Raw genomic sequence first — 21,480 nt, forward strand, 5'->3', positions numbered from 1 at the left:
GAACCGTAAGGCGCAGGTTATCGGCTTTGTTGATGTAATGAAACACCACTTACACGACGGAAACGCGCAGAATAGTGATATTTTAGATAGCGTTAGTAAAGTTTTACTGCATGACTTCGGTTCAAAGTGCTGAGCTGAAAATATACGGCGATTAATTGGAGCCCGTGTACTATATCCCTTACGAGCTCACCTGCCATACTAAGCACGTCCTACGGGCATGGTTACGTTTTTTAAGCGAAACTACGCATATCAAGTAACTGCGTTGGCGAAAATTTCTTTTGGTTGAACATAAAAATATTCGTATTAGGGAACCTGAGAGTAGTTCTAATGCTCTGGAAACCATTATAAATGCATTTGAAACACGTATCTGTCAAAATGCGAGTGCCCGGAGGGAACGGAAGGGGCGTAGCATTTCGCCGCAGTGGGCTGGGTAACGATTTGACTTTGACAGGAATTAATTCGTCGCTTCGCCTTCGTGAATGCCCGAGAGGAGGTGCATTCTGAAAGCAGTAGGAGGGAATTATCTGCCCTGTGGGCGCAGCATTTACGGCAGATCGCCTGCGGCCTTTCGATGCCGCCGAAATTTTGCGCATTGCTACATTGCGACGACCGCAGAAAAGCGCGATGGTATCGGCATGGCACTGGATCAATTGCGGTTTCCTTTCGTCGTTCGATACATTTGGAGAGCTCCATGCTTGGTATTTCGTTCTCTATATCTTTGGCCCGTAGCGGATGGCCGTCGCCAGCGCGTCTTGTGAATTTCGAATTTGTTTTCGGTCGTATAGTTCCAGAGAACGCGGGTTGCGAATGTTCAGTGGTGATGCACGTTCACTGTGATATAAAGTGCATAAGTGGCAGAACCATGATCATATAATCAAGGGAACTACAAAGAATGGAACTCCGTCGAACTTTCTGAGAGGCTTTCTTTTTTCCTTTTCTTTCCCCCGTCGTGTTCATGGGCGTACCGTGAGGGGGGCAAGGGGGAGGCCGTGCCCCCCTGGAGCTCCAAAGTCGCCTGTGAAAAAGTGCGCTGTTTAGTGTCATATAGGTTGTCATGATTATATTCTCAGATTTCATAATATAGTAACCTCTAAACACCCGCACAGTCTGGTCCGCCTCCAGAAAAAGTGGTGGAAAGGGGTGGTGCACGTTGTCGTAATTGTCCCCCTTGGAAGCACCTTGCCCCCCCCCCCCTTTTTTTTGGAAAAAATCCTGGGAACGCCCATGGTTGTGTTGCACTTGTTTGTGTCGTGTTTGTATATGCGTGAATATTTATAGTGCGCAGGTACTGAAGAAATTCGTAAAATTTAGCTGTGCTATTCTTATGTGTGTTTGCTTCCATGATTCACGGCTTGGTTCTGTGACTTCGGTCCTTCTATACAGCACCATATATATAGTCAGCTGATGGAATATATATTTATTACCATTATGGTTAAAGCTTTTATATTATTGGCAGTGATAGGCAGTACTTGCAGTATCATGCACTCAACTACTATTCTTTAAGTATATTTCTGAGTACTTGTACTTTACTTTAGTACTCTTCAAATTGTGCACTTTGTTGTCCCATTAAGTACTCAAGTGCCCAACTGGAAATACAAAGACAAAAAAAAAAAAAAAACAAGGACAATATCAAGCAAGTTTTGTGTCGAGAAGAAGTATTTCTGAACAAGACAGTGAAGTGCTGTCCTCCTTTTTCATAGTACACCGAGAGATGCAGGCCGGAAAAAATCAGAAAACAAAAATATTTCCCACTATCACAACTTTCTGAATAGCCTGAGTGACTGTGACTGTAAACGGAAGTTATGCCATTTATTACAGTTCATACTCAGTGGGCAAGCACTGTCTAGCTGGGCCCCGAAATATGCATTTGCAAAATAAAAAAATATAAAAAAGACACCAGGCTATCGGAGAGTTTGTAGCACAAACTCAACACAAGCTCTCCGATAGTCCCGCTTTTTGCATGCATATTGCAAGCTTTTCTTTTCAAGATGTACCAACTTGCCTGGATTACTGCACTTGGCGAGTACTTTCAAGTACAATTCCCAGTACTTTACTATTACTTTAAGTACATTTAAAATGTGGTCACATACCATTGACGCCAGGTACATTCTACTTTACTTGAAATTCTGGTTACTTTGCCTATCACTGATTATTGGAATGATGTAAGTAGAAAAAAAAAAAGAGATGATGAAGTAAAAGCAGTGGCGTATCTAGAGTTACCTGCGCCCATGGCAACATGGTTAACATGATGTCCTTGGGGATGCGTTGTCGTGTGGTCCGCACTAGGTTTCACACTATAACCTCTCTAATGGCGGGTGCTTTAGATCATTTATGAATGTTTCAGGTTAAGTGCCCGACCTGGCACATTCACACCCGACCACATAATGGCGCCCCTGTTCACCTGGCGCCCATGGCACCTGTCCACACCTGCCACACCCTAGATACGCCACTGAGTAAAAGACATCGTTGACTGCTTCCAATTACTTGGAATCCCGCCATCCCGCTTGAGGAGCAACAACAACAACAACTTGGAATAACTGCATAAAAGTACGAGAGCTCTGACCGCAAAAAATAGTATGACCCAAATGCATGTGGGGAAGTGAGTTACAGAGGTGTACCAGAAAAATATATCGGGAACGTGACATGGGGAAGGAGGGTTTCACCCTCGTTTCCTTCTCGCAAATGCACTACCACTGGTGCGGTTTCGGGACGGAGGGGGGGGGGGGGGAGAAGGGAGGTTTAGCCCTAGTGTCTGACTACATACGTCACTGGTATGACGTAATCAGAGGCGGATCCAGGATTTTCCTGTGGGGGGAAGGGGGGTCCTGCCTTGGACAGCATGCCGTTACACCACCAAGGTCACCTGAAGCTCTATGTAACGACTGAAATTGAGGGAGGGTCAGGACATCCTGATCCCCACCCCTAGATCCGCCCCTGAAAGTAACAATGGAAAATGCTTACTTCTTTCTACCTTCAGGGACACTAGGACAGGAAACGAATAAAGGGCATAACATGTGCCAGTTATTAATTGAGTTTGTCGAAGTCTTGTAGGCAACCCGAACCGAAAACCGTACCCGAACTGCTATTTTTGACGGAACCGAACCCGAACCGCAATTTTCATGACACTGTTGAACCCGAACCGGAGCAGAACCGGAAAAAATAATAGCGGTAACCAGTTCGCAACAAAACGGTCTGGACATAAAAGAAGTCAGCATTAGAGTTCAAGTGCCTCTTAATCCCCGAACGAGGACACATTGGTCTTTATATCATGGATTTCGCAAATTTTCACCTAGCAGTCAAACGAGGACGTATAGTTGGTATGCTTTAAGAGTCTTTGAAGCGCAGTTGTGCTTGTGACCGTCGCGGCTAGCGCACCACGCACGCGCTGCGGCGTCTGCTCTTCAGAGAGGACGCGCCACGCGGACGAATGGAGCAGTAATCGGGTAGGCCAGTTGCGTAGCTCTATAGGACGAATATGTAATTAAGCAAGCGCCCAACATTTCCCTTTACACGTGAGCAATAAAGATTAAACAAGTCAGACACATGAGAAGTGGAGAAGGAGCGTACGCAGAACGGTGCCTATTTGATTGGTCGTGGTTTGAAAAGTAAATGTAGTTCTGTTTACTGGTAGTGCAGCTGTGTCGTGACATATTGCCTTTGTATTGTGGATTAGCTGGTACACTGCTGTCTGCTGTCAGCTCGGACAGAGCAAGGTTGGCAGACTCATTTTCGACATGCTTCAGTACGGTTTCAGATAGAATCACGCTACGAATGCAGTGTGCCGGCAAGTACCGTTGTCTTTATAAAATCCTGTCCATCTTATTCGGCTTCCTTTAAGTGTATTTTGCTGGCATTGTGCGTGTGAAAAAAAGATTTGGGGAACAGAAAGTAGCAAGACACACCGCTTCATCAGCGTGGACGCTATTTGCAAGTGTTCATCCATTTCTCCTTTCTCTCGCTAAAGGAAGTACCTAACCACTAAAAACGCCACGCATTTCCTGATAAAAGCAGTTTTATGGGAGATATAAAATGGTAACGTTGACCCGGTTCGCGAACCGGTTTGTGAACCGGTTCCATTTTTGGCGTGGCCGAACCGGAACTGAACCGGAACGAAATCTAAGCAACCCGAACCGAATACGTATTTTTAGCGGTTCGACACACTGCTTGTAGGTGCTTAGCGCTCGATAGAAACCGAAACCAAAACTTTAACATCCTTTCATCGTAAGAGAACACTTAACACGTATGTTGCTTGTTATATACGTTAAATGTGACTTAAATACGTGAGTCAAGTTATGCTACACCATCACAACAAATGTTGTTGTGTTCCAAGAAGTGATACGTAAATAAGAATATCATAAACATAGTGGGAGCAGGTAAGCTAGCTGGTGTTAAATTGATGTTAACATTGCCTTGAGTTTGAGGGAAAAAAAAAAACTGTGTTTTCCCCCTCAAACTCAAGGAAATGTTAACATCAAGAATACCATGGCATTCGAATAATGTGGTGGTTAGTCGCGCCACCGTACAACCGGCGTATGCAACAACTTGGTTGTTGAGTCGAGCCGTGGAGCCCGAAGCAAACTGTTGTTGAAGTTTTCACTTGATGTTGTATTTGCAGTATAAACGTATAACCAGTATACACAGTGGCTTAAAACGAAACGTTCTAAGGAAAGCAATGCACCTTCAGGCACGGCTGTAGCGAGCACTTCAACGCAAGAAGTTCAATACCGCCCAAAAAACATTTCATTTTCGACATGAGCGCCTCAGCTGTCCCAACGCAAGGGGAAGATACCTTCGGTGATAATAGATGGATTGCTATGGTAAGACACAAATGTTACGCGTTGCTTCTTAGAACTGCTACGCAAATGTACGTAAGGTGCTGAGATGATTCAGTGCCTCGGGACAATAGGCGTTGTGAGCTTTCTCGTCGACTTGTTTCGCTTTCTGCTACTCTGTTGCCAAAGGTCAGCCGTTATTTTTGTATTTGACAGCACAAGGCATTTCTGGCAGAAGGACAAGAGAAAGAACCCGAGGTCGTGATGATTGGGGACCACGCCATAGCATATCTACAGCTGTCTGAGGTAACTCAGTAGACTTCTTCACGCGTTCTCAGCCATGCTGATGCAATTTGTGGATGCACACGCCTTTCACGAGCTTTCGAATGAAAAGTGGAAGGTTATACCTCGAGAGGCGTGAGTACGGCTTCTTGCAGCAAGTGCTGTTTCACAGTGCCACTTTGATTGTCCTGTCTCAGGGGCGCCCAACTGCCCCCCTGGCTTCAGCAAGTAAACATTGCCATTGGAACGCAATCACAAATTATGATTCCTTTTTTTTTCCTCTACGTTCCAGAAACTTATGGTTTCTGAGCCAAGACAATGTAGTTGTGGGCCCAGTCGACGCACAGAATTAGAAGCAGATCCCGTACTGTGAGCCCCCCCCTTCCTCCGACAAAAAAAAAACAAAAAAACCTAGCGACGTCCATGGCCTGTGGATAAATTTTCGCGCACCTCGGTGCGCAGAAATCCTCGTCGTGTCGTCACTTCTGACTAATCTCCCATTTCATGACCTCGCTTTGACAGTTGCCCAACTGGCGGGTAACGAGGGAAACAATGGTTGTCTCGCCAAGACGATGACACTCAACCTCGCAAGCGAGGTATTACATGTGGCATACAGAAAGGAAAATATGTTGTGACAAGGAACATTTGGCCATTCATCCGTGGCATTCTTCCAAGATCGTTTCGAACCCTTCTTAGACATTGAGTAAGAAAGACAGGAGACGAAACTTCCCATTGGGACAAGGGCTTCTGGTCCCCTAAGCCCAGTTGAAGGAGCGCCAGAAAGACACCTTCCGGGCGGGGAGTATGTGATTTAGGATGACAGAAGAGAGAAAGGAAATCAGGAATATGGGGGAGGTGTGGCAAATTGTTCCACTGGACAGTAGATATGAGCAGATTGTTAAACTTGATCAAATAAATAACCTGAAATGAGGCGGACTGGGCCCCTTTGGTACGAGATTATAGTTTTAAAGCACTGCTGAAACAGGACGGAATGAGGTACATAACACGTGGTCGCTATGTGCCTCTCCGTCCTGTTCCAGTAGGGCTTTAAAACCTAAAATGGTTGTTTACAGCACTTGTGTAGCACTACATAATTAAAATCCCCAGGGTAGAAGCAAAGTGCTCCCTGAGGCCTGCCACAGACAAACAGTCAAATTTTCCTGGCCACCCCACTGGCGGCTCTCATTCTGGGGAACTTCCCTTCACCATTTTGTTTTAGTTTTTCTTGTGTCATCACTCTTCATGTGACACATGCTGGGTGACACATGTTGTGCCACACCTTGGCAAATCCAATACAGCTTCCCTTGTTTTCTAACAGTCTTGTTCTTATCACAGGCAGGTGATGGAAACAGGAAGTTGGTTGGAGGTGGCAAAGACAGTACATGAGCAGTATGCACCGTGCTCCCCTATTAATGATCATATTTGGGAAACAAACGTGGAGCCCGTGTGCACGAGCATATTGCTGCATAAGCACTGAGCTAGTGTTGAGGTAGAACCCATGTAGTAGAGGAAACAAATGTAGAGCCCTGAACAATGCTGCTGGGCAGATTCTGTGTGCTTTATTTATTTTGAAGTTAGGTTTCAGTTTGCTTTGGATTGATTAAGCGCAGTGCCGTCACATCAACATGCTCTTCCATGGACACAGCTGGGAAACTAAAAAAAAAAAAAGCTGTTGCACCAGTCCATAGCAAGGTTTCAAATGTGCTTTCTTAAATGAAAGAATGGCTAACGACCAGGTGAGCTGGTGACTAGAATGCATGATGACGGAACCCCGAGACCAGGGAGACGACGTGTGTATTTGTCTGTTTTTCATAGTCTCCCTAGGCTCTGGATTTTTTCACTGCGTATTCTTAAATGAGATGGGGGGAAAAAAAAGGAGGACAAACTTGTACTGTGAACTGCTTCTGTATGATGCAGTGTGAAAAACCGCATGCAAACATTAAAGGGAAGTTTGCTCTCTATTGTAATTCAAGTAAATATGTCTGGCACAAGCATTTGACTACACACAACTAAAGTCCCTAGATATTGGAAAGTAGCGTCGCTCTCCTCCATGTGCCCGATTTCCTCCTCAGTTCGCCTGGCCCGCGCGATACGCACAACGCCCTTTTCCCGCCTCGCCGCCATAGGAATTCCAGAAATAGGTGAATTCCGTGCCCGTTTGTGCTCATTTTATGCTGGAATAATTGAAATAACATAGGAGGAAAATGACGTGGTACTTTTGGCTATGTCGCAGGTCACCTTTACAGTTAGTTTAACTAGAGAATTGCACTGCTGGACAAGTTATAACCCTTAAGGAAGTGCTACGGGTGTGACTGCTCAGGGTGTGAGATTCATACTTCCTTTGATGTGTCTAAAAGAAGGCTGTTTGTATAGAAGCCCTTGCGACCAATGTTACGAAGCTATTTCTTCCTTTGGATAGTGTCACGTTTTCCTTGCGGAATCGCGACAAGCGGAAATCCCATTTCGGCACGACACCACTTCAAGCATGAAAGTGGCAGCGAAGAAAAAAATAAAAACACAAGCACAGCATACGCTTTGTGCTCATTACCCGGACGACGGCGCTAAGAGCAAGTGAGCGTTCAGAAGACTGCGGGTGAATGGACTGGTTGAGGCACGCCAAGAACACTCCCATAGATTGCGATGGGGAAGTTTTTCGGGCGGCAGGATCGCCAAATACAACCCCAGTGGTTACAGATCAATTCTGCGCATGCGGATTCATTATGATTTTGGATAGGGAGGCAGGTATTGCATTCGTCCGAGGATGCTATTTCTCATGCCTATCCAACATGGCGGAGCGCGCCGCGGTTCTGTGCTTGTGTCTATCATTGATTTTTCTACCAGTTTACAGGGCGGATGTCAGCAAGTGACAAACACAGATAGTGGAACTGAAACACTGTATCGATCAAGCTTATTCATACACATGCAAATGTGATGTCACTGCTTTTCTCGAAATCACTGCACAGGCGTTGCAAAGAGTGTAATTACATAGTTAACAGACACATCACAGGGTTTCTTTGCAACAAACCTTTTGCTTTCCAGTAGAATGAAGCTTGGCTTTCAGGCGGTCTTTATATATTTGCCTGGATCCTTGGCATTTCAATGTTATTTTTTTTTTTTTAATTCTGTGTTAGCGCCGCGAAGCAACTGTGGCTGTGAGCGGCGTATAGACATGGACAGATGAAGAGAGGACAGCAGGAAGGAGTGGGGGACATGGGGGACATTTCAATGTGGATTTCCGTACGTGCGCCGTACACAACGCTTCCGGGAAAGCAATTCCGGTGTTCTGCACCTCGGAGGACCTGAAAATAATCGATCAAATGTGAATCCCGTAATTCCGGTTTCTGCACGTACTGACTACCTCTGCAGAAATACGAGTATTCTTATTCTTACCAGTGCGCTCTTGCTTGGCGTATCCGGAACTGGTATCTAACACACCTGTGCAATATAAAATGACATAACAGTTCACGCACGCACCCAAGCCCATTCATCATAACTCAGAATATTTCTATGGTTGATTACTCTAAAAAAACACAGGTTGATAGAAAGCGCACACTAGCGCACCCGTTTCCACTGCTACCTGCCACCAGCTTCCACTCCAACGGCCAACAATTCAAAGCATGCGCCCAAAGTTTCAGATTGCTCCTGGCAGTTGAGGGAATGTGACCATGTGACGTACACATTCTAAATGGAAGAGAATGAATTTACTGAAAAAAAACATAGGCTCACAATTCGTTCAGTTTTTGTAGAAGTACACCTATGAAGTCAGGATTTGGTTTCGTGATGAAGTCTTGTGAAGTGATGCCGCCCCAATCGATACTACCAAGGCGACACACTTGACAGACTACCCCTTTAATTTTGTTGATGTTTGCCTTCTCTGGCAAAAACTACTGTCATGTCTTGCTTATCTGGGCAGCTCAGTACCGATCCTCTATTCTCTGGATAACAAGTTTCTGTACAAGCATATCAAGTGTGGGGATGTGTGCAGTTAATCCTTGCAGCACTTCTGAATGTCTTAGATCGTGGGTTCCCTGACATCAGCACTCGGTGCTTTTTTAGTTTAGGCTTGTAAGCTAAAAATAGCCTCACATGGTTTAGACAGCAATGCTTGCATATCGCTTTTTGTGTCCAGTAGGAATCGGATACCTCTTGCGCTCCTCAGGAAACATCCCTACTGTCTGTCCTCACCATTCTATAGTGACTGACCACAAAGAGAAGGGTTATCTAGGAGACTATATTCCTCAACGCCAGCAAATGCCAAGGACTGAGACTGTTGATACGTTTCCATTGAGTGAATCAAAATGGCACCGGTTGTGGATTATTGTGTCAGTACCACACACCTCGATACGGATAACAAATTCTGGATAAAAATTTATGTTAGCAAGTTCATTCCCGACCACGTAGACTGAAAAGTGAGTTTTCCGTTTAACCCAGTTATGGATAAGCGACACATGACCATGGACTGCTTCAGAATGCAACTGCTCGAGAGGACGTGTGTGTCTTCTACGACTGTGAAGGTACTGCAGAACATTATCTGTGAAGTCATGTGCTCTTGACTGTCGATCCACGCAGCATCTCGGCTCAGCCAGGTCTAGGTTTGTTTTGGTGTGAGATGAGAGTAGATTGCTGAACAGCCACTAGGGTGTGTCACGATTAGAGATAGTGGTCCATTATAGAGCTACTGGAAAAAACTGGGGTGGTTGGTGCCACACTATATCAAATAAGTTGCAGCAAGGACACAGACAAAAATAAACTTAGTTGAGAGTTTGCAGACGTCCTGTTCTTGTGTTTCTTAACCTCCTGTCCGTGTTTCCTTGCTGCAACTTATGTGTCATGTTCTATCACTGAAGACATGAATTTGAGTCAACTGAGAGTAACCTTGGCAGTCTGTGTTTCTCACTAAGCCTAATTCTTTTACGGTTCTCCTAGGTTTGGGAAAAGAAATTTGCTCCACTCCACTGTCTTAACTTTGGCATTCCAAGCGACCAGACACAGCATGTTCTCTGGCGGATCGAAAATGGAGAGCTGGAAGGGGTAAATCCCAAGGTCAGTAGTTGTGCTGGACCGTAAGACACATTTTTATTGGTGGCTGTGTGCACGACCCTCTAGATTATAGCGACCATGTCATTTGCACCCCTCCCCAGCACCACAATTTGGACACTGGTGGTGGTGCTGGCCAGAGGGCCGTTTCTTTGTTTTTCAGTTGCTGCAATACTTTGTACTGAACCTTAGGTTAGGATTTTTGTATAAGTATTGCATGTCCCGCCACGTATGTGTCCTTCCAAAAGTTGTAACTCGATAATCATTGTCATTCTAAACGCACTGGGGGCAGCTGCACCATACCTGTCGTCTGCTATGACGGTGCTCCTATTTCTGCCGTTCACAATTCAAATTTCGAATGTCCAATCATGATGGAGATCCCGCATGCCAATATTCAGCTCTCCTAGTAGACCATGCACAAGGGACCCTCCATAGGAGTTGCATGTTAGGACATGGTTGGAATACTCAATTAGGTCGTGACTGTTTGGTAGTAAGACTGCTTGCTAAACATCGTTATGTATAAGTGAACAAAATGTAGTGATTCATCTTGATTTTGTGGGTGATCAGTAACAGTCAGTACAGGTAGGCAAGTATTTCTTTGTTACGGGGACATAAAATGGGGTGCAACAGGCTGATATAACTACACAAAGCCCAACATAAATGAGACACACCCACTGTAGTCAGAAACACTGTGGCAGCCAGTTTGCTAATACTGGTCATTTGTGTTCGGAAGTGCATAAGAAAACTCGATTTAACAAGGAAGTACATGAATCACAATGAATCAAACTATGCATCTTTTCAAGATAACGAGGCAATTGAATGCTAGAAGGGAAAGGTAACACGCATATTTTCATTACTGTTTCTATATTTCCGTTTTCTGTTTCTTGTACATTAAGCAGTTGCAGTTACTACATATGATACTCAGTCTTTACATGTACGTATATCAGGGTAACCACGTGTTGAAAAGTGAAGTAAAAAAAAAAACGTACGATATGCAAAAATTGACGCTACTACCACATTGTGGCAGACTGCTGCGCCAGTGATACCTTTGCCCACACAGAGCCATTAGGAGAGATTATATTGCATCTGAGAACAAATATGTTACCGTAGTTCACAGTCTTGCGTTATCACTGCCCTGTGCATCTGTATTTCGTTAACTGTGTGATAAACTTGAGGCAGTCGCAGAGACATTCTGGTGCTACACATTTATTGCGTTCGCCTGGTAAAATGGGACACGAGTCAAAGCGCTACGTTCTTTTACAAAGGGAGACACGTTCACGCCGTGTGACGCTGCGATGAAGATCAGACGGAGCGAGTTGTCATTGCCTGGATCCTGCTGCTATACACACTACTAGTGCTTTTCACTTATTTCCTTCCAGTTGTTGTAACTTCCAGCCAATAACGCGCACAAACCAAAGACTAGAATAAAAGTGCTGTGTATAATGTGCCTTGTCATATAACACACACAAGCTCAGCCAGTCTGTGGTAATGCCCAGGAAGCAAGGAAGTGCCATGTTGAGATGAATTGTCACATGATAACAAATCATGAGAATTCATGGCTTTACGCTGCAAGACAACAATGATCATGAGCCACACCACAGTTTATCCTGTCTCGAAATCTTGGCACACCGTGTTTAGGTCTGTTGTGGAAGACTGTGCGTCTAAGCAACCTGTATGTTGCCAACAAGTTGCTGACTCCTTCGGCTGGGTTTGAACCCGCAATCTACGAATTGAAGCATGCTGCCGCAGTAGAAAATACACATATAATGCGCACAGGAGGGGCCTGGAGGCCAAATTTTGCCATATAACATGTGTGTTATACACTGGACATTACGGTACTTACTTTTGTTAGACTATTGTGTGTATGATATAAGCCATTAAAGCTTAACCTTTGCAATGAAATAGTGTAGGCACCCACAAAAATTTGTGATATCATGGAACAGTCTACCGAGACATGTATTCCCACAGATGTTGCTGCCCTCTGACTTTTAAGGGAGGCACCTTAAAGGAGCAACATTGTCTTATCACAGTTCAACTTACAAAAAACACAGTGACAAATCAGCTTTGTGCAGAGCAGTGTGATCTTGAAGATGTGGCACGATCTGGTTCAAGGAGAACAGTGTGATGTAGGAGCAGCATAGCAAGTACCCATGAATGACACATGCGTGCTGGAAGTTAACTGCGATCATTGTTTTTGTGCTTGAATGCTTGTTGTTTCTTGTGCAGCCTGCTGTAGCCTAAGATGAAAACTTTACGTAGAGGTTTTCACTGTTCCTTTAATCCTGACCTGTGATGTCATGTTCGATTTCGTGATAGTTATGTCCTTTGGCAAAAGTCTTGTTGACAGGGGATTGCATGTCACTTAATTTCTCCTGCAGTTTCTCCCAGAGAAGCTCTGGGACACCTATTGCTTTGACCTACTGTGCTACCTACTGTAAACGTATGTTTATTTGTGGTGTATTAATTTTCGCGAATTTCGTGACCGCTAAAAAATCGCGTAAAATTCTACTCGAGAACAGAGCTTGACATTGATCCTGCGGAACGAAGCAGACCTGGAATCGCAAAATTAAATACAGTGCTTGTGAATAACTTCCCAAATGAGGTTCACGAAAATTAATACATAGCGAATAAAAATATGTTTACAGTACATGACATGGAAAGCACACACTATCATCCTGTACCCGAGTCTTTCCCTTCAGTACAATTTTGTTGCGGTTTGAGAGTAGCTGTATGAAGATAGTTTTTTTATGCACTATCGTTTAATTGGGGAATTGTGATTCTAGTATTTGGTGATGTAATTCATAACAAATATGTTTAGGATTAGATGAAATAATTCAACATGAATGCTAGGTGTAATGAATGCTTTATTGTAATAAATACAGATACATATAAACATTGTCATCTTAATGCAGGTGCTTCAGTAGGTTGTTCAAATTTTTGATGCCCGTTTTGTGCATCTTCAGTGTCCTTCCACTGTTTCTCTTTTCTCTTTCCATACCCACTCCTGCCCATTGCTCGTAAACAGTGTGGTCCCAACAGTAATAAAATTAATTAAATAAGACTGGCATACTTGTGCCAAGCATTATGCTTACCCACGTTTCCATATCCTAATGACGCTGATTTGTAACTGTTCTGCACAGGTGGTGGTCCTCTCAGTGGGCTCCAGCAATTACAGTGACACAGTGGAGATGGTTGCAGAAGGCATTGACGCTTGTGTGAGTGCCATAACTAAGAGGCTGCCAAATGCACAAGTGGTTGTCATCGTAAGTGTCAGATGTTTTCTCTCCCATTTTGTTTTCTCTCTCATTTCCAGGGTAATATGGCATCACTATTGCTTACTGCATATTTTACCTTGCACAAAGCCATAGTGACTTCGCAGTACTCACGCGAAATTAAGAAAGACAGGAATTTGAGCGTCATAGGACAGGGCCGTATGTAATTGCGTGGTTTCAGACATTGGTTTAAATGAGAATGGAAGGGCTCGGAGGAAAAAAGAGGTCACGAGTAGAAATTGGGATGTCGAGCCCTTGGATGCACGATTCACACAAAAAGCAGGAGTGTAGCATGCAATCCTAGTGCGTAGAAAGAGCTTTCAATCTAGCAGCTCAGAAAGGCTGCCTCCTTTGTGTTTTTTTTTTTTTTTTGCTGTTGTATGTGGCACTGCCTGTCCTCTGTCTGAAGCAGAGCAGTCGACCCATCTCCTTGCTTCCTTCCACACCAAGGAAAGTGCTCCTCTGATCTGACGTCACGACACACCAGGAGGAGCTGGGGCAGCTGGGAAGCCAGGAGGAGCTGGGGAGGAGCAGTTCGCTGCTGCTGTGGCACACTCTTGTAAACTGAGTTTCTCAGGAAATACACACTTCCCAAAAGGAATATTTTGGGTGTTACAGTTCCTGAAGGTGGCATGTTCACGTCACGCAATAAAAAAATTATGTACTGTGTGGGACACGCTTGTCTGAAATCTCCAACCCGTGACGGAGCATTCCCCTATCAGCGATGTTGCGCATGACTGTACCAATCCCATATCCTAGGGGAGGCCGTGCTAGCCGCGCTCAACTGCTCTAACTAGTGCACGCCACCGAGTATCCGACGATTACCACTCCCGACACGTGGCATGTGCGTGGCCTTCCCTCGGAGACTGTATTGGTATCGTTCCCCCTTGCGCGACACTACCGATGGACTGCTCTGCCATGGGCTGGAGATTTCAGACAGTGGTGTGCCACACAGTACCTTCCGTTGCACTTTTTCGAATATAGGTTTATGAAATGTGCAGCAATCCTCATTCTTATCTCTATTCCTTATCAACAGAAACTGCTTCCTTGTGGGCCAGCTCCCAATCCTTTACGTGAAAAGCGGGCAGAAGTGAATAGCCTATTGAGTCGCTCCCTGAAGAACAAGCCCAATGTACAGCTCGTGGACCTTGACCCTGGGTTTGTCCAACAGGACGGCTCTATCAACTGCCACGACCTGTTTGACTTTGAGCACCTCAACAAGCAGGGATACAACACTGCCTTCACCCCACTTGCTGACCTGGTAGAGCAGCTTCTGCGTGAGGCATCTGGTGCTGGAGGAGATGCTTCTGGTGATCTGTAGACATTGAGCCACCATATTTCTCTGTTTCATTGATGATATTCACAGTTGCCTGAGTAGCACAGCTTCTTCATCAGTGTTATGTACATTTTTGTTTCCTGAGAATCTTGCATGAACTGTAGCCATGCGAGGCCCATTCCATGTTTCTGGTGATGTTTTTTTATAGAGACACATCGAGAATTACGATTACTCTCTGACAAGGGGTTGAGCATACCCATGTTGCATATTGTTTTTGTTGCAATGTTACAAAATTTCTTCTTTCCTCTGGCAAGCCAGAAATTTAGCGTGCACATGCAGCTGTGTGCTAACAAACAAATGCACTAAATTTTTTTTGTGTGTGCACAGTAATTGCTGCCTTGAAGGTGTGTGATGTCTTGTGAGATACACGTGGTATTTTTTCAACTTCGAGCATGCCATCAGTTTGGTGACCGCATAGCAAATTATTGGGTGCGTGGACCCTACTTATCCTGCTTGCTACACTTTAGAGGATAGCTCTTTGAAGAGCAGGTTTGTGAGCTCCTTTTGTGTAGTTCAGATTCTGCATCGTTTATCTCACAGAAGTGGTGGAAGCATATCACCTCCTTTTATCTAACTTATGGCACAGTGGATGACCAATGCATTGTTTGATGAGGTTGCACATGTTGACCATCATGTTGTGCACAATCACAAACACTGGTACAACAGCAGCACATTATTATTCATTCAGTGCTTTCATGGCACAAGCAAAATTTTTCAGTTGTTTATGAACAAGTTGCGTGGCTTGCCAAAACTTGCCTGACCTTATTACAGAAAATGATGAGGACTGATTATACAGTACAGTGTGTACCAGTAAAGCATTGTGGATATTTGTGTGTTCCTTCTTGCTGAGGACTAGGTGATAAAGCATATATTAGGTTGTTCTTAATGCCAGGCCTATTTATATGAAGCTAATAAGTATTCCTGCAGCATAGGAAGAAACTGTGCATGCATTTTCCTCACACACAAAATGCCTTGTAGAATCTAAACAGTAGCTTGACAGCCACCGTAGACTGCTTTGTCAGTTGTAGACATGTGAGGAGCATCGGCGTGTTTCTGTACTAGACGTGTTGAATGAATGTTGCGCATTGTACAGTGTGTGTTTGTTTTTTCTGATGAAACTGCATTGCTTGAAGTATATTGTTAAAATAAATGCTTTTAAGAGATGGCTCTCATTGAAAAAGTTTGCGGGCTGTCGACAGTACTCAATAAGATGTTAATGCAATGCAGCCACATTGAAGGGCTGGGAATACATTTGGTGACCCGGACAGCTGACCTCAGTCCGGTGAACAATCCAGCCCACCTAGTCTCCTACCTTCGTTTTCTAAATTTCAAACACATTCCTTGACCTGGGCACATTTTCCGATGGCTTCCTCGGCCCGGCAAGAAGACTGCTGTACCACTCACGCCATATGACGAAACACGACCCATCTGCACACAGGCGGCGTTTATGGAGCTGATCTGCTCCGCAGCATGGCGCTCCTCTACTGCCGCCCGCGACTTCAGAGCCTCGCGCTCGCCTACCGGTTGCGGTACGTCGCGGCAGCCGACACCACTGCGCGATTTGTACAGTCGCCATCTCGGCGCTCACCACGGCTAACGCAGCCTCACCCTCCCTGGGACCCTGCGAGCTCTTGCTCCAGTGCACCCGGTCGCGGCTCCCCAGGCATCGACTTCGATAGCGCCCTCCGCTACTTCGCCGGCCACGGTCGCAAATTGCCAGCAGCGTTTTCAGCAACTCTACGCTATGACGTGTCGGCAGTGAGTGCCGTGTTGTGCGCGCTTTCCGTATGGTGCTCACCATACCTTCCGTAACGCATCTCGTCCTGAGTCATCCTCGCTCATCTCCTGAGGCTAAGACGTGGTTATCTCCAACATTATCACCGCTCCGCGTGGGGGAGTGATATGGCGGCATATGGACGACGAAGCAGCAGCCTCAGGAAGCTCTCATAAATGCAGTGGTCCAGGGAAAATGGCGGCCTCCCAAGCCACGTGATCTCCAGGAGCCACTTACAGCGGTCCCGCAATGAGCACGGAAAAAATCATGGGCGAAGCGCGTATGCGAAAACCTCCCCACCCTCCAAGCTTCGTCTGTTTTCCTTCCGCGCTTGCTAAGCAACGTACTGTTGGGGACACGGTTAGCTAAAATCGCCTGTCAGTACTTCGCCGTCCCGTATTACCTCGGTTGCGCTTGAAAGTGCTGTGCCACTATTATATTTGAAGGTGGAGCAGGTGCAGCACGTGTTTACTACTCGAAAGAAATTGTCTTGCAAAACATTGAGATTTGAGATGCAATAAACCACGGAGTGCTTCGTTTTGACAACCGTGTCCCCTACAGTACGTTACGGCGGTTGATAGAGGTTTTTTGTCCTCATGAATTGTTTCAAAAAAGTTATAGTATACTGCATATCTATACACATGTCTGGTAACAGGCTTCACTGGAGCTTTACGTGCTTCAACACAGAAGAGCAGTTCAAAAGCCAATCGCAGTTCGCATGTCCAATATGTACAGGTGAAGTTTTCGAAAGCAGCTGGGCCAGGTGTGTGGTATGGCCGATGGCTGCGGGAGCCCTAAAAGTGTGTTGATGATTCGTAACTCGAAGAAAATTACTGAATTATGAATAGGCAATCGACGTCGACTCCGTATTTGAACAGCAAAGCACACGTATCACGAACGTTCGTAGATCACAGTGACTGAGCGGCTCCGACGTGTGGGGCAACTAGCATAACCAGCACATATAATTTGATTAGCGGCATTCGAAACGTACGAATTACGGCACCGCACCGCACTGTGAAACTCCTCGAGCGTGAGAGAGTGACTTACAATACAGTTCACACGCTAAACCTGCATTGCTTCCTTCAGTAACAAATAGTAAGCAAACTTGTCTTACCGTCCAATTGCGGGGTATCGAAGAAGGGGTATCTACACCCTTCAGCGGTGCAGGGATTCCTTGTCATATCCTTATTTCCAGTATTCAAATGTTGCGATGATCAGCTGGATCAGCCATTCACATTACCCAAACAGAACAAAACCTCCCGGGGTGTTCCTGTGGATATCCTTTGACGGAAATTCAGATCTCCCTGGGAGACAGACATTTTTCCGACGGACGTCCCCCACATCTCCGAGTGGCCACGGTTAGGACTTCCCACATATATCCGTCGTTTGTCCTCACAGGATGTTACATGGAGATGTCTGGACACTGCACGGACCTACTTATGTACATGCACACGTTGTGTGGATATACAAACATCCGTAGAGGAGAAAGACAGTTTTCATTGAAATCAGCATTTTTCTGCCTGCCATTTTGTTTTAATCCCCGCCTCCGCACCTTTTAATTTCTGTTGCTCCTCTGTTGGGGTTTTTCGTACATGCCATGACGGAGAACGAACACAGCGTTTTAGTCAGAAAAAAAAAATATATAAAAGCTCCGACAGGACAACCCTGTCCCAGAAGCTCACTTCGAAAGGCAGTGCCATTTCCTTCCAAAGAGAGAACAAATACTATATACTGCTTGTCTCGCGAGCATCCCCATATTCCAGATACCTTCTCCCCTGTGAATCAAAATGATGGGTGTGTTGTCTAAGCTTAATTTGATTACGCACGCATACAACAACGAAGTGAGAAATTGCTCGGTGTATTAACTCGCTATCAAGACAATGTCTGTGTTTCCTACTGGTTTTGGTTAGAGACATTCAGCTGGTACATCGAAAGTCAAACTTGCTGTGCTAGCGTCTGCGTACTCAACCAGCTCAACGGTTGGCGTCTCGGAGACCACGCGTGACTGAACACGTGTCTTGTCTGGCCGTCTCCAATGTTTCTCCTCAATCAAATGATTCTCACCCAACCGGCGCGAGGGACACTGATATCAGTGTTCTGAAGGCCACCAGTCATCTCTCGTAGCCAATACCCAATAAATCAGAAATATCCCAGGTACGTCCCGCAAAGGTCGCACACATCGCATATGTCCTCCACGTCTATGCGACGTAACCTGTACGTCCACAATGGGACTTCGAAAACTGTCTTACTTTCTATATCTCTAGGACATCTGATAGATGTAAAAAGAGAGGCGCAAGCGCGCGTTATTTTTTTGAGACATTTAGGACACGTGATATTTAGTGGCGTCACGTAAGCAAAGGGAGAAAAATTGTAAGTTTAATGCTTTATGTACCAAGTAATCACATTATAGACGGTAGCTTGAGTTAAAAACACGATATTTACCTGGATGGGGTGTAAGGAACGTTCGTAGCTATACGCTGACGTCGTTTGCAGACTCTCAAGTGAACTGCAAAGACGTTGTCACCGTTGCAAACGTGATACGCCACGATACACTTGATGAACGTACTCCAACAATTCATATTTCAGTATATGCTCGCTCTGGTATCTCTTAAAATCCGCGTACGCGGTGGAGGGGCCAAAAAGGGAGCCTGCGTCTGATATGGTGAAAGGCGAAAGCTCATTTACTGTCGCGCGCTCTGCATTGGTTTTGGATTATGGCCGAATGTTGACCTTGTCCAAGTGGGGTGTGCTGCCAACTGTGCAGCATTGATTTGCTATAGCAATAAATTACTATCAATCTCAAATTGATTCAACACAAGAATAGCATAAATTTTAAAATATCCCTGCAACATCCAAATATCCAAAATAGATGCGACGGTTGTGGGATGTGAAAACAGTAGGAATCTGGCAGTCACATGGATGTACTTTCTACGTAAACGGACTCTCTGTGAAGCTCCCATGGATATCCCAACATCCAATTTGCGATATCGCTAGGATGTACCTGGGATATATATGGTTCGCTGGGTAGTAGCTCTTCCGAGCAACTGCGCCAGTGGCGACATTGTTTTCGAAGCGGCGTGTTTCGCTGAGCTGCCGACGACTGGACGAAGTCACTACGTGCCACCAGTCCAGAAGAAGCTTCAGTTCTATCGCCAACACCCTGGAGGTGAAGCCACGGGTTGAGCAGCTCCCTTGCACATCCGGCCCTCCGGGACATTCCATCATCGCCGGAAACGCAGGGAACACCATCTCCTCTACAGTTGGAACATGTTATCTGCAGTGCTTTGAAAAAAATTAACTACGCATAAATCATTCAATAGACATCTCAAACCTGTTTGTAAACAAATGACGTCGTACTGTTCGACAGCGCCACCGAGTTGAACTACACTCGAAGATAGGGGCGAACAAGGTCGCGACCGAAAGCCACGGTCTCGAGGTGACTACGATGGTCCCTGAAAGGGATGCGACCTTCGGTCCTACTTTTCTTTCAATAGGAGGCAGCAAACAAGTGCCCATTCGTGGAACCCAGCCCTCCTCTTCCGATTTGTTTCGGTTTCAGTCTGTCTACCAATGTCATGATGACGTTTCTCGGGTAGAGGTCTATTTATAACTGTCATAGTAATTATTGCTGTGTCGCTTTCCAAAGTGAGTTACTGCGAATATGGTTTCAGTATGCTTGTAACTTTTACCTGAGGGACAGTCACTTGCAGCTGTAGGTTACATAGGTTGGTTTAAATTCCTGTCTGTAGCGTTATCTCAACACCAACTGTATTTAAGTGATGATAAGTGGGGAGTTTCATCGCACTCTTTCCAAGGGCTGAGGCGAGGCTGCTGTGGTCAAGTTTAGTATGTTAGCCAGCGGTAAGCATGTTAGTAATAGCCAGTGGTTTATCCAGAATTTCAAGCACTAAGAGGGGGGAGATGATTAGTTACGTTGTAAGAGCTTTATGTATAGTTGCCGACATGTGTCTAAAGCTGAAAAATCGGACTCCTGTTGTGGGTGCACAGGAAAGAAAGGCAGAGGGGTGTCTCCAAACATTTGGGGGGTGTCAATGGAGTGTAGTGGGGCCTGGATAAATCGCTGGCCGATGGTATTCCGAAGGTTTGGGCATCTTTTTAAAGCACAACACCAGGTCGTTTCACCTAACGTGCTTGTAATTCCTGCAAAAAAATCTACATGCCCGAAAAAGATGCGGTGAACGGTAGTATTTATCTTGTGGGAACTGTTACCACGGCTTGCGTCAGTTTTAATTAGCTTTATTTCGCGGGAAGTTGAATTTTCAGAATTGAACACCCGAATTGCGCGAAATGAAGGCAATGTTTTTGTTTTGTTTTTACGTTTTTGTTTTGCCAGAAATGGACTGCCCATGTATGGAATACCCCCAGCACATTCAACGACACGTTGCCTGTTCCAATGGCAGCAGCTGAAAAAAGTGCTCGACAATCGTCGTTCTGAGACGCGCAAAATGCCGTGCATGTCATCTTCATCTCGCTGTCATGAAGCGCTGTGAAATGATGGTGGCCGGCACTTTGCGCAGTGGAACAGGGAACGTGTCTTTGAATGGTTTGGGGCTCTGGGAGGGGGGGGGGGAGGAGAAGGGGAAAGAATCGAGTTCAATTCCGACAATTAAATTAAACTTCGGAGAAAGAACTAATTCAAACCGAAGCAAGCTGTGGCTAAGGTTCACAGAAGATAGATACGTTGACTGCATCCTTTTCGGACAAGTACATTTTTTTGCAGAGATTAATAACACATTAGGTGAAACAACGTGTGTACACAAACAAGGTTCAGGTAAACACATCACCTAACCTAGAGAACCAGGTACGCCATTATTAATCTTTTGTTTTGATAAACTTTTTGTAAAGGTGTGCATACACCACTAATATGGCAGCACCAGTATTAGATGTGTTCTCCGAGCTCTGTTAAGGTGTATGCGAGGTTGTTTACGAAAACATTTATAGTGTTGACAGAAATGTTTTCATATCTAAAAACTAGATACACAGAGA

General features: G+C 45.2%; 1 protein-coding gene across 1 annotated transcript; it reads left to right on the forward strand.

Annotated features, from left to right (window-relative positions):
- Positions 1-4,546: 4,546 nt before the first annotated feature.
- LOC135385265 (platelet-activating factor acetylhydrolase IB subunit alpha2-like) lies at positions 4,547-15,882 on the forward strand. The gene is made up of 5 exons (XM_064614473.1): positions 4,547-4,817; positions 4,989-5,078; positions 9,981-10,097; positions 13,232-13,354; positions 14,400-15,882. Exons 1-5 carry the CDS (start codon positions 4,752-4,754, stop codon positions 14,682-14,684), a joined length of 681 nt encoding a protein of 226 aa, XP_064470543.1. The 5' UTR covers positions 4,547-4,751; the 3' UTR covers positions 14,685-15,882.
- Positions 15,883-21,480: the final 5,598 nt, after the last annotated feature.

This window comes from Ornithodoros turicata, chromosome 2 (assembly GCF_037126465.1).
Source record: "Ornithodoros turicata isolate Travis chromosome 2, ASM3712646v1, whole genome shotgun sequence".
Classification (NCBI taxonomy): Eukaryota; Metazoa; Arthropoda; class Arachnida; order Ixodida; family Argasidae; genus Ornithodoros; species Ornithodoros turicata.